The sequence below is a fragment of the Varroa jacobsoni genome, unplaced genomic scaffold (genome assembly GCF_002532875.2).
Source record: "Varroa jacobsoni isolate VJ856 unplaced genomic scaffold, vjacob_1.0 scaffold_669, whole genome shotgun sequence".
Lineage (NCBI taxonomy): Eukaryota > Metazoa > Arthropoda > Arachnida > Mesostigmata > Varroidae > Varroa > Varroa jacobsoni.
In genome coordinates this window covers 23,326-37,714 of record NW_019213571.1, presented here as the reverse complement: position 1 = coordinate 37,714, position 14,389 = coordinate 23,326, and the positions used below count along the sequence as shown (strand labels likewise).

Sequence of the window (14,389 nt, the reverse complement as noted above, 5' to 3'; positions counted from 1 at the left end):
TAGATGAAGTCAACTGACTTTAACACATATTTTAAACGTGTTCCGAAATTTTCTCTCCGACAAACTCGATACACGTATCAATGCACTGAGATTTGTCCGACGCTTGTAACAACTGGTTTCCATATACCTAAATACTAAGTTCCAGATCAAAATATCACTCTTTTCCTCAAGCGTCACTTTTTATACGCATTCGTGGGGCAGGATCTGCCTGTATCTATGTGGCGGTAAGGTTTCAGACGAGATGATCAAGGCCAGTGCAAAAAACGGAGCTGGAAGACGGGAAACAATGAAAGTGATGGTGAAGGACGGGTGGGTGGCAGGGGCTCTGTTCGGGCGGTTACGGTGGTCATGTCTCTCGCTAGAACGACGTGTCTCCTCTCCACGGTATTCTGCAAGGTTGCTGCTGCTTTTTGTACGAATAGGGTAGTCTGGAAGAAAGAACGCGTAAGGCTCGTACCAGCATAGGAACGGTGGGAACATTGCGAAAATATTGGGACAGAAACGCCGATTGTCGGACAGTCAGTGACCGAATCGAGTGCAGTAGCAAGCGAAAAGAGGGAAATGGGGAATACCTAGGACAAAGAACAAGAGCGTGTAAAGAAAATCAAAGAACGAAGACAGAGAGAGAAAACGACCATCAAATATTTTTGCTTTCCCTCGAACGTATCTCCGGCTAGCAAAATAGATGGGGCATCGGAAGGAGCCACGCTGCTCCTGCTGGAGCTCTAGATAAGCTTGTGTTCGTCCGCGGGCGGTACGCCAGCCCACTCGCTAAGAAAGGAACACGTTCGATGGGACGACTATTAATGCTGTGGTACCCAAGAGTGCAACGATGATGTTCTTCGTATCTGGGAGACAAGCGACGCTTTTGAAACCCCCTCTGTATTACAAAGACGCGCTATATGCAGGCTACCCGACAACTAAAAATATAACGAGCTTTTTGACCGCTTCTCTACAAAGCGCATGCAGTGAACAAGTACCCCAAGTCGATTATACTTCTAAGATGTCTGCCGAACCACACCCAGTGAGTAATCAAAACATCGAGTCGATTCCACACAAATATGGTCACACGTCTTATAGTAGAATCAATGTATATTAGCTCAGCCTTAGAACTTCGTGATTAAAAACTGATGAAAAGCCGAGAATTTTTACCTTCAAGAGGTGGATGTAGCTGTGTATAATGTACATTACTTTAGAATGATGTATATTACTTAACTTTAGAAATGAAGACGTTGATACCTTGTTAACATTATCTCGCTTAGACAGTAATTCAAACGAATCTAACTGCTTTGCTTAAGTTAAAGCATCGATAACTGTAACCACAAAATACTATCATTGTGTTAACTAAGATGTATATATTGATAATTAAATGATTTATGTACCTTCTTTTAAGGATTTAACTTAGTTAAATGAGAAACACAGAGTAAATTCGATCACGAGGATTGATCTGTAGAAAACTGAGGTCCTAAACGCAGGGCTCGTACTTCTTTGCTCAAACTGTTCTTGAAAGCTTTTATTCCGCATGGCGTTTAGTTGGAACTGACTGTAAAAAGGCCATCGCCCCATAAATTATATAAACATTACTAATATGGCAACGTGCAAAAAACAAAAAAAAAAAAAATGTTGTTGGTTTTGCTGTCTGTATATGGTGATGTCCCGGTAAACAGAAAAATCCTCGCTCTTTAGCAGACTTTAACCTAGTGTGAGAGCCGTTGTTAGCATTACACGTTTAGATAGTATTGGATTATATCATTATATTTCTAAAAAAATATAAAACATATATTTTTTGTCGTACGAAAAAGTAGATCAAACAGTCGGGTCGCTCGCTTCAGAGCATGTTTATACTGTATAACATTATTGTTTCTATATTCTGCAAAATAGAAGAGCGAAGTTCAGTTAACGGAAATACCTCAAATCGGCGGAAATTAGATAGAAGTAGAGGTGACTTAGAAATGGAACGGCGGCGATTTTGAGCAACGCTGATTAAGACAAAAATTACGGCTAGTAGAGGGACGAAACGGAGTAGAGGCAGGTGAAAGGCCCAGGGAATGGTTTAAGTCCATTATGAGGCAAAAGAAATCGCTAACTGGTAGAAGATCGACGAAAAAGTTGATGAGAAGAAGAACGCCACTAGGCTCTATGTCGCGTGCCGTTTCTTTTGGTAGCTGCAACAGCCAATGTTTTCCACTACTGTTTGTCCTTGTAGGCCTTCAACTTCACGACGGCTTTCGTTTTCGCTTTGATCACTCTGCAAATTAACTCAACGCTGTAGCAATGAGATTCCGTTGTGACGCTACTTTCTAAGATCTTTTCCAAATTAGACCGACACTCAGAGAAGACTCATCATGAGTACGTGGCGTTTATGTGGAAGCAACGCAGCCGCTTACCTATTCAAATGGACACAATACAGATCGATAGGAGTCATGTATTTAAAATAGGGTTTGCCGTTCGTCTGCGTAAAGCGCGGACCGGACGCTATTGTATGTTCAGGTGCGTCGTCTTGACCTTCCTCGACGGATAGGCATATTAATGATCTTTTGTCCTCTATTAGCGTGTATATATATAAAGCTATACCCATTTCTGGAAAGGTCAGGTGACGATAAGATAAACAGGACCAAGGGTAGAACCGTAGCGTTCTATCTTTGGGTCTTCGAAACACATTCGGAGTAATTTTGTTATTGATGTGATCGGATGGAAAAGCTATCAGGTAGATGATGAGCAGTGAACACGCCGTATATGTGATTAGGCGTCGTTCGAAGTTGACGTCATAGATTCTACACTGGCCCTTATTTCAGGGCAAAGCGGGAAAGTACTTTTTGCAACTAAACGTCCGCAAAAGATTAAGAAGCCGTATTGCAACTTCCATTACCGAACAGAGTTCATATTTTTGTACCACCTACAACATTCAACTATAAAAAAAAGCTCATAGATTATGAAAGCACAACTATGTTGCACCTTATATACGTTATAATTCGCTCAACCAAACTAAATGAGGTGAGATTTGTTTCTATTCAAGCGCTTGTTTTGTTGTGTACATGCAGATTTGTGAGGCTAGTAAATAAAGCTCGTACAATTACGCTTAGGATTACTTTTTCCATTCCGTTTGTTAGGCCCCTATTATTTAGATACGGATGGAAATAACAATTAATGAATATTGTCTGCCGATTTTTCTTCTATCTGTTCCGCGAATATTCAATGCTATCAGGTATAAATGCCATCGAGGCTGGTCAAAGAAAGAGGGTAGCTGGATCTTCTCTCGCTATTCGGCTGGTTGGCATTGTGGCCTGCACGCAGACTGGACTGAGTTGACGGCATGCGTCGATGGTGCTATAGACCGGCAGGAAGGTGTTCTTCTAGCTCAACACAGCCGAACTGCAGAAACTCAATCATCTATTGGACCAAGGGGCCGTTCGGCTGCAGGGGCAATACAACAAGTTGCCGCCTCAGGGCTGGTCTATGCAGGGACGACCTCTTCCGCTGGCAGCAGTAGCAGCAGCAACAGCCAACAGCTGTTAGTGCCATTGCAACAACAACAACAACTACATTCGCTCAAAAGAAGGTACTTTACTAGCGCTGCATCGGATTATTACGTTTGCTATAGCTTGAATCGTCTATTTATACACAGTACAGGGTGTATTTATACTGCGAGAACCTTCCAATCAATTTAGTACATTTCCATCATCGAACGATTTCTGTTGTCGCGGTATATTTTTATACAAATCAAGCCTTCTCTATTCCCATTATTTGGTGTGTCAAGGAAAAGAAGATAATAAATTATCACTGTAACACTGACAGGAAAATTTATCAGTTAACACTGAACTGAAGAAATATGAAGATTGATGAAAGATAAAAGCACATGACTTGCTATATATCTAAATTATTGTATAATGTGTGCTAAATGTATATAGACGTGAAAGGCGTTTGTTCGTAGAAGGCACAGTGACGCTTCGATGGAATTAAGGATCATTTTATCTAGCGCTTCATATTTATTTGGCTCGCTTCGTATTTACGTAGAGACTCGAAGACTGGGAGGGTCAGTAAAATGTAATTCATTTTGACTGATCGTTTCAGATATTTTTACATCACGTTACTCCGTGAACCTCGGTCCCGATTCCTCTCAGAGTTTAGGCATGTACAGCGGGGAGCCACGTGGAAGACTTCGAGGCACATTTGCAATGGTAAGATGTGCCAACATACTTAATATGCCTAGACTCTTACGGTCAAACAAGATGTGCGAACAGCGAAGCGCTGCTACGTAGTCTTCGTACAGTTAAGCAAGATAGCCTAAAAATGCCATACTGATCCGTATGTGTTACAATGGATAGTATTCATCGCCAGTAGTGTTTTCCGTAAAGAGGGTATTTCCTTAAACAGCTTGCATTGACATATGGTTGAGGTAAACTTATATAGTAAGGTTACTTGGAACAACAACAATAATTTTTGTTCTTGATACCTTTCGCCGAATTTATCTGAAATAGATAAGAATGATTTATTTGGTTTGTGAGTGGAGTTGCCCATTTGTGGAAAGGGGCAATTGTTTTAGAGTATAAACTTCACGAGGTGGTCTATGTGTTAATACAACTAGAGGCTGACTGTGGGGCTACATTGATTAGAAAACGAACATGTTACCTTATAACTGGAACAACTAAAAGTAAAAAAACTGAAGTGCGTCAACGCCTTTACGGTCCCGCGGCTTCGGAAACACTATTGCGCACAGTTTTACGACAGATGTGCAAACGATAGAACAAAGTTACGTATGCGTTCCAATATCGAACAATCTTAATAGACGAGCACGTAGCTAGTAAATAATTCCAACCCTATACGCACCAACGTATGCGTTACCGACTGGTTACTAAAGGTAAAAAGAGAGTGTTCGGGGCAACGGTGCTGTGGCAGCAAACGATTGCAGGACCAAAGCTATGCAGTACTGCGTGTAGCCTTCTAAAAACCATCATGTTTTGTGTGTTGGATTTAGGATTGTTCCTTAGGCTGTCGTGATTTGGCAATACCTCCTTTCGCCGTACCTCTGCCGTTTTGTATGCCAGACATGTACCGAGTTGCCGAGGGCGCTTTTCGCTTTGCGGTTCATGGGAATCAGGTTGTTTTTTAGGGCTAGTTACTCATGTCAACAGGCTACTATGCGTCGCCTTCGTCTACGATTATGACTAATACTTTTGTTTTTAAAATGATGTTAGTTATTTTCGATGTAAGTGCGTATCATCGAATTGAAACACATACCCGCAGAGTTGATGTCTTCCTTCGAAAGCAGCGGAAAAGAACTTGGCCGATTTATATACAAGCAGACTATATAAGCATCACATTCATGGCGAATCGACGGCGGCACAGCGAGCTTCTTCTGGAAGCTTGCTAGCATAAGGGATGGCCGGCTTAGTTATAGTGGACAGCGCTATTTTGCCGGTGGTGGGCTAGCAAGAGAAAAATACGCGGTTGTACCCTAGGAGTCGAGAAATAATGCCCTTAGTAATAACCGGATCGAGGCTTGCACGAAAAAGCGTTCGACCCGCATAACGATTGTTGCTCGTCGTAACGGATCGGCTGGACATCGGGTGGACTAAGACGAGTCATGGAACGAAATAGGGAAGCAACTCTTCAAATCCACTACTAGACGCAGGTTAGATCGTAAGCGTTCTATCCGGTCAAATGCTGGGTTGAACGTTTCGAAGATGTGTGAAAGATTCGTCAAAAGGAACAAATTGGGCAGTGTTGTCCAATTTGCTCACTCTGTAAATTTTAGTACGTTAACCAGCACTGTCGACGATCTTATGAGTCGGTTATAGTAATAGCACTACCACACAAACCTTTTTGTTTATACAGTCACATTGAGTTCCTCAAACATAGAATATATATATATATATATATATATATAGAAGTATAGCAATTGTCATTTAGGGTTAACTGTTCATTACAGCCGAAGTTTGTGCGTAATTTGAGGGGTAGGTCCAACTTAGTTGCGATGATTGGATTATGCAATAATTGTTTTTGATCTTTTTTTTTATTGAAAACTCGTTTCTTTCTGAAGCTAACTAGCAACACCTGGAGGAAGCCGATATGTTTTGAAAACGGCGGTTTATAAGAGGCTGCTTGTAAGGCACAGATTCCAGCCAAGGCTTGGCAAGCCAATGGACAAACAATCATATCCTTCGTCACTGCTAATTTGACCTTTGTGTCCTTGATGATTGTTGCTGCAGTATGTTGATATCTCCGCACGTGGCCTTTCGCTAGCGATCGTAATCTTTATAAGCCCGTGTAAATTAAGGTCTCGCTAGCAGATTGTCTATTCCATCCCAGTTAGATATACTGGAACCCTACTGTATTCAAGTACACATAGACACACTCACGTGCATTCGCAGAGAAACATTATTGCTCATACACATATGTATTTGTTTCCCGCGGCCGGCTTACAGAATATATATATATAACCTTATATAAATAGCTTGCGAATAGTAGAAATGAGACGATGAGCGTGACAACGGGATCCAATAGTGGGTTGAGGATAAACGACGGGCTAGCGGGAGGTTTAGCTTTGAGTTGAGTCATTGGTCGATCCGTCTGGTCAATTAGTCGCTCGCTCGCTCGCACGCCTACTGCTTCGTCGAGATCGATGCCAGGTAGTTTCACTGCTATCGCATATTCATACTCCAGCTTCGGCTGCTCGACGCGGCAGGAAGACGATGCGCACATTCCAGGATCATGAGAAGGATAACACAGCTGCTGAAAAAAGCAACGGCAGATCCTTGAACAACACGCCCATGGCCCCATGGTACTTAGCTCACAATGGCATTATCGATGATTGGCGCTCATGTTCAGATATCGGTGCACTTGCTTCGTTTGTTTCGGTTTTGCAAATGATAAAGGTGGAACTAGGATGATGCACAAGCTCTGCCGCCTGCGCTAAGCGCGGAAAAGTAGTCCGTTTTCTTCAGCTCCCGTCACACCCGAACGTCGACAAGGTTCAGGCAGAGTAAAGATTTCAACTAATGAATGCATTTGCCCCCAGCAATCGATTGTTGTTATAATGCAGATTTAGAATAAACGATTTACGACTTAGTACAATGTTCTGCGGCAGGGAGAAAACGAAAAACACCTTTGCCGGTGAGCGAACCTTTATTGCAATGAAAATAATCATTAACATTAGATAACAACAATGACGCTCAGAGCCTATCGTTCTTAAGATTATCTTGTAGAATACATAATATTTTTTTTACTTTTCTTATCTTGAATAGCATTAGCGGTAGTTTTCTATAGAAAGCAATAGTTCTGTTAAGATTCACAGAACATTAATGTGGATTGTTCGATTTTTATTGAGGTACAATCCCGAATGTGCATGCACCCTAGATAGTAAACAAACATCTAATAAACAACTTTAAAGCTATAGCTTGTGTTATATATTCGTGTTGTTATACTTATATCTTTTATTTGTCGTTCGCTGCGAGCAGAATTCTATTGTAGAGTTATGTTTATGGGCAATTATGCAAACAGTTTTTACAAGTTATTTAAAGTTTTACTAAGGTCTCGTTTCGCTGAAAGTACGGAAAGAACTGTAAATGATTTCGCGAACAACTTGTACAAAGAAAACACAAAATATTTATATGTAATTGAATTCTACCAACATGAATAGACAGCTTTTAAATTCAAACGTCTCTTTTCCCTAAGGTACAAAGATTGTTTATCTGAACGTTGCCTTAGTATTGCGGTCACCGAAAGATCGTTAACGTTGCTCTTACTTCAACTTCATCACAGCTTGAAAGATAAATTCTACTTGCTGTTCTAAAGGTTCTTACCCACTACTAGATCTTCCAATATGTCCCGACACAATCTGCTTTGCGACAAGTGGTCAGTACCAGGCGAATTCTTGAACCAATCGTCATTAATATTTTCAACTAGTAGGGATCTCGTCGGGAAGTTTTCGATTTTTTTTTTTTTTTTTACTTACAAGCTCTTCAAGGTATTCTATTTTTCTCTGTCGTATATGCATACGCACTGTGTGACAAACTTTTCCATTCGTCCTTTTTTCCTTTGCAGGACGGCCTCCAACCGTTGACGAGCTACCGGCATGTTACTCGACGCCGGATTGGATGGACGTGACGTTTTCCGAATTCGTGTCCTGTCGAAGTAATCTGGCCATCAACCGCATGACTCGAATGCTAGCTGATCTATCGCTCGTTGTTTGCTATAATGAGTCGGCCATGCCTCGCGCACAGCGGGACGCGTTGTTGCTCGCATCAGCCAAAAGTAATCTTCGCAAAATGGCTTTTTTCGCCCTTTGCGAATTCCAAAAGATCTCGCAGTACCTTTTCGAGCGTACTTTCGGCCTACGGTTTAAACAGGCCTTCGTTCAATACAACTATACTAGAAGTTCATTGGCTATCGCGGAGGTGAGCAGTGCCGATCTCGAGCTTATTGACCAACTTAACTCGCTTGACATACAGCTTTACGCGTTCGCTAAGGAATTGCTCATGGAACGATTTGAGCGCGCTAAAAACCATGATCCAGATTTTGAGCAGAATTTTAACCGAGTCATGAACAACAAGGTAGCCCTCTGAAAAGCTCCAATCAGCCTGATCTTACCCCATCGTTGTCAAGCGTTCAAGAGTGGTGTGGAAAAAAGCAGTCGTGACGTTGTTAGTTGTGGGCACCGCTTCTACGGTAGACCTGCTCAATTCTCCATTCGAAAACCTCTAAGCTGATTGAAGAGCGTCAAAATTAGGAAACAGAAGGCGTGAGGAAGGAGGGAAAAGTTTTCAGTTATTAGCTGGAGATCACGAGCGTGTTTTTCGAAAATGGTTGAATGAAAAGTCGGTTGAGAACGCCTGACCCGTACTATAGTATACGTAATATAAACATACACTCACCCCACATAGTACACGTGTGCTTGTCTGTATAGAAGAAAAGAACGAAAGTTTTTTGTCGGGGGCGCTTATGATATACAGCCGAATTTACCGTAATCGCTTACACCTAACAACACAATTCGAAAGGGTGGTACCAGTGCCATAAGCTCGGAATACGTCTTCAAGACTTGACTATCCGAGTCAACAGCTAGGGTCGAACAATATAACAGATAAACAATGTTACGCACTGTTAGAAACATATCTCTCTAAAGAAATGGCAGTTAGAAAAGGAGAAAAATGCAGGCTGATTAAACGGCGAAAAGGAAACAACTGCGCTTATTTTTATCATAGAACCATTACATTGGTTAAAATCTTACAGACGTCACCATCGCTATTACAAGAGGACGAACAGTGCAACGTAAAACTGTTTATTGTGTTTTTTTTACAGTCCTATATTAGCGTTCGTTAACTGCATTTAACAAAGCAGGATTGTCTGTAGTAGCAGCTATCCTTTGTCAATTAACAAGATGTGGAACTGTTAAGTATTAAAGGACGTAATATGAAGAAATCAGTGCCCCATATGAAGATAACCTAAGACAACTGTAGATTCCGAGCTTGTAAACAAACAGCCTGTCTTAACTAGGGAGGCACATAGATAGCTTGAGGCTAGTGAGAGCTGTTTGCGAGCGTCCTGAAGAAATTCCCTGTCTCCAACAAGATGTGTGTCTAGACGTCACAAGCCTCACACTCCACCGTAATTACAAAGACAAGACATTAGCTGAGAACAAAAAGTATTATATGAGTAGGCGGAGTAACCTGCATATCTACCTGGCGGGATCGTCTTCAGGAGCGCTGAACTAAAATGATTCCTACGGGAAGATATTTTATTTCTTGTAGAAGTGGCAGGGGATGGGATAAATAAGAAACAGAGCACTGCAAAAGAAGAAAAATGGAAGGGTCCGCGCAGTGTGGATTTTACCACAAAGATGGCCGATCTTGAAACTTTAGACCAATGCAGCGTCTCGCCGGCGTAGAGTTTTAGCACTCGACGAGAACAAACCAGAGAAATGGAAGCAAGGAAAGGTTCTGTGCAGTGCGCAGTGCAATATAAAGCGTAACGTATTCCTCTGTGCCTCCTACAGGCACACAGTATGTAATATACATGAATGAGGTTACAGTAATAATAATTATTATTATTATCATGACGGATATTACCGTTCCATGGTGCCAGCAAGAGTATTTCTAATACCATTAATAGATGATACATAATGTAAGCCGAAGAAACATGTGGGCTGGGACGTTACCGACAAACTACCTATCGTATCCACTGGGCGCTATGTAAGCGGTTAAATGCGTGTGTGCGTGTGTTACTGATACCGCACGGATTACGATCCGTCTTAGTTCTACGAAGCAGGGGTACGTATACGCTACCTGTTTTTAGCATCGGGTCTCCTTGCTATGTCTGTATTCTACATCTGTGTACGTATATCAAACAATAAATTCAGATAACAAACGGTGCGATCATTAAGCTTGCAGCGACAATACCTGAGTAGCTGTTTATTTCACTTGTAATTTATTTATCTACTCTAATAATAAGCAACTCAGAATGATCTGTTTTTTTTTCCCGATTCTTTTGTATTTTAAATACTCTTCGATTGAACAGTGATTTCAGTGTTTCTCGTATTTCTTGCTAATCGTGGTCATTTACTTCTCTAGTTGCCGATCAGAGCAGAGCGATCATTAAGGCGAATGATCGGCATTATATGGGATGGTGCCATCGGGAAAGGCGGACATCTATTGCGATTTCCAGGGACTATCCCGCTTCTAATTACTCAAAACAGGAACTCAACGAGGCTAAAGTGTTTTTGAATGGGAACGACAAACAGGATTACATAGGATGAATCGAAAGAACATGTTGACGACGCATAGTGAGACTTGTGTTGTACCTGGAAAGATATAAACAGTATCAAACCATTGCAGAGAATAAGAGACATACTATAATAGTTCGCATAGATGAAGAAGACGAAAACAAGATATCACAAATGGAATAGAGAAAAAGTTTTACGTGACAATTGAAAAACAGAAACGGTGAAGAACAATACGGAGCCACAACGGTGTACTTCAGGGAGAAATACAAATGCCAATAAAAACATATCCGAGTTTATTGAGGAACTGACCGCACGACATAGTAGCGTCAGACATCTATATCAGGGAAAAAATCATGTCAGCAAATAGCACATAAAGGTGGTTCCAATAAACGCATGTCTGTGTCGTTAATCTGTGACAATGACGAAGTACATACGTACAGACACCGAACATGAGACTTTTAATGACACGTGACGAAGCCAATTGGGAACGACTCAGGCTGAAAGCATTGTTGACAACTGGCGTGAAGGAGGGAGAGAACTAAGAGGGTCGGATCACGATGGAGCAAGCCAAGCTGTTAACATGTAGATTGTGTTGTATGTAGGTGTGTATGGCCGGCGTTCGAAAGAGATGGGAGACAAATGTATTAGGAGCGTACAAAAATCGCTCAAATAGAGTACAACTAATATGCAATGAACGATATTACGATGGCGGTGATCTAAATAATAGGCAACAACTATAAAAAAATAAGAGTTAACAAAAGTAGCTACTAGTGTTACGTCAACGGCAAATCAAAGGTGTCAGAATTCATTATAAAATGGCAGACATATAGATGATACTAATGACACTAATCGCTTAAACAAAACAAATAACTGATACAAATAATAATAATAATAATACAAGCTAGCATGACATAGGGGCTGGGTACGTCTGTGTGTCATGGAAACGGTCTTTTGGGACGGAAAGACAACTTAGAAAAGATGTACTAGAATAAGGGAAAATACCGAAACAAAGGATCGCTTTTACATCTGCATCGATAGGAAGATGGTCACAATAAACAACAACAATGGTAATTTTAATTGTATTACTAGAAATCCACAAAATAACAACAGCTTATTAAGTGACCAACGACAAGGAACGAACATACTGCAAAAAAAAGACGAGAACGTCAATGAATACGAAAGGAAATAGCCAACACACTGCTGGAATATACGAAGCAACAAAATAGGATTTTGATTGAAAAAAGGAAGAAATAACAAATGGGACAAAAAAGGATAAACAATAATAAATACGAATATACATTTATGATAACGTGAAAACAGAACTGGGAACCGTATCTTCATTCGACCTTTGTCTTCTCTATTCATTAACTCATATTTTTGTGCACCTTTATTGTTTTCTAAGGGAAAAGAAAAAACCGATTGTTACAGAGAATATAATATATGGTTTTAGTTCTAGAGCCTTAAAACGCATAGGCTTAAAATGGACATCAGTGACAGTGAGCGTTCTTCATCTGTCAGTGTATCAGCTTTGCTCAAGCCTTACTGTCTTTCAACGTTTTCACATCTGACCATGTTTCAGTGGAGTATAAATCCACTGATATCAAGTGGAACCGACATCCCAAACAGGCTTGTTGATACGTGAAGCGCTTTCGTGCATCGATATGGCGAAAAAGAGTAAGTGTACTGGTTTCGCAACATACAACACAAGTGGTAACCTTAATTTTTTATAGAAGTCTCAGTATACATGTTTGACATGCATCTTGAGATTTTTTAACCTCAACTCCTTACCCTCAAAGCAAACACACCGAATTTTAGATTTATTCAAGCCCGAGGCTGTGTTTCTAAAATCCCCTAAAAAAAACAAAAATGTGAACTATGACAGTAATTTTTTCATGGAAAAAATAATATTTCTACATGGAGGCTCTTCCAGCTACCTAAATTTAAAGCGAATTATCCTATAGACCGTTGCATAGACTAAATAATCGTCGTAGAGGGTGCCATACACTTGGAAATAGAAGCGAAATTAAGCCAACTAGCCACTGACACGCACTAAAGCGTCTGATATCGTATGAATAAGTCGCATCGCAACCAATCATTTTCCACTCGTAAATTGTTTGTCAATAGGGTTTCGCATTTACTAGACGCTCGCGTGTTCCTATGCATCGTTTTTCTTTTCGCGTTTTCTCGTAGACAAGTTAACTGGAACTTGAAAAGAACCCTTTCCGGGTTAGGTTCGCTGGTGCCTAGTTTTGCAGAGAGCAAAAAACGTTTAGTGTCCTTAACCAATACTTTCGTTGCTCGACCGTCGATTCCTGCCTCAAGGCGTTCGACAGTCCTTCGCATGCTAGTTGTAGCTGGCACTGGGTGGCTACCTATCTACTGCCGGGCACCACCATCTTCCACTTAATGCTTATTTTGTTCCCTGTGATTTGTCTGGATTTGCTCAGCGCCGGTGCCGTCACCGACCCTTAATTTCCCGTGCCCTAAATCCTTACTCTCGGCGGTCTCCCGCGATCGGACCCTACTCAAACAACCACTCGTTGTTTTATGCCTATGGGCAGTTCTTTCATAATAGTCAATGGCAGTGCAACGCGCTACAAAGAAACATCACCTTATTGAGTAGTTTCGCCGTTCTGGGCTAGTCAATAACATTGTATGTTGTAATGCCCTTTGTAGGGCATTGTCTACTGTCATTCTCTAAAGTCTCAATCCAATTTAGCCACTGGGAACAGTCATAAACGTTTGGTCTTTTCTGTTTTTTTTTTCCCAGTTTTTCAATTCTTGTTCTATTTTTCTTTAGGGCTCAACCTAGAGGCCCAACATGGCCATACTTCGAATCGTTTAAAGTCATTTGAAAAGCTATTGGGTACAATACTGAGCCTTGCTGTTGCCGGTGGTTATTGCTAATAAATAACATGGATTCACATTGTTTATACGGAACTGTTCTGAATGCTTGGTCCAGAATGTGGTGTAAGAAGTACCGCCAGCTTTTACCGTTGTTAGGTACATTCATCATTAGTACGGCAAGCACCGATTATTTGTTTCATTATGAATAAGCAGCTCAACAAAGACTATACATGTCAGGCATTTTTTTCAGCATGGACACAGCGGAGGTTTGTCTAGTGATTAGCTGAGATCTACTAAAGCCAATAAAAGCAAAAGTAGGAGCGGGTTGAGCCTTACGTAGCCTTTTGAACCTTAATAACAGTTGATCGCCAGATTTCAAGTCTAGCGAGCATCTCCGATAATCTCCCCTTGGATCACCTGAAGTAGTTTAGCAGAAATGACAGGAAAGGTCCATAAAATTCATTTGCAGACAACGGAAAATACGTGCGTAGACTAATAAAGACCAGTGACATTTCAGCACGATCAAACCTCGGGGCCTCACATAAACATTCGGTGATCAATGGGCTTTACGCAAAGGGGTCGTTACATTTGCTCCCGACGGAGTAAACATAATATCTAGATAACGCTTTAAACAACCACCCGTAGCAATCTAAGAGGAATCAAAACAGGCATTTACCAAATACATAGGCACTGCCGAAGGCACACTGTTACCAAAAAGAACATTAACAGAAAGAAAATCTGCTACAGTTTAGCCAACAAGCGTTTATTATTAGGCACAGACAATTACGGCAGCTGTTATTTTGGCTGTGCCGGAAACATTTTTTA

At 41.1% G+C, this 14,389-nt stretch overlaps 1 protein-coding gene across 1 annotated transcript in view; it reads left to right on the top strand.

Annotated features, from left to right (window-relative positions):
• The window catches only part of LOC111262495 (heparan-sulfate 6-O-sulfotransferase 1), a 49,530-nt gene extending 37,491 nt beyond the window's left edge, over positions 1–12,039 (top strand). The window contains exons 3-5 of the mRNA XM_022836802.2: positions 3,206–3,559; positions 4,072–4,178; positions 8,044–12,039. Of these exons, the coding sequence (XP_022692537.1) occupies positions 3,206–3,559; positions 4,072–4,178; positions 8,044–8,564 (982 nt within the window). The 3' untranslated portion in view covers positions 8,565–12,039. The remainder of the gene's footprint in view (positions 1–3,205; positions 3,560–4,071; positions 4,179–8,043) is intronic.
• Positions 12,040–14,389: the final 2,350 nt, after the last annotated feature.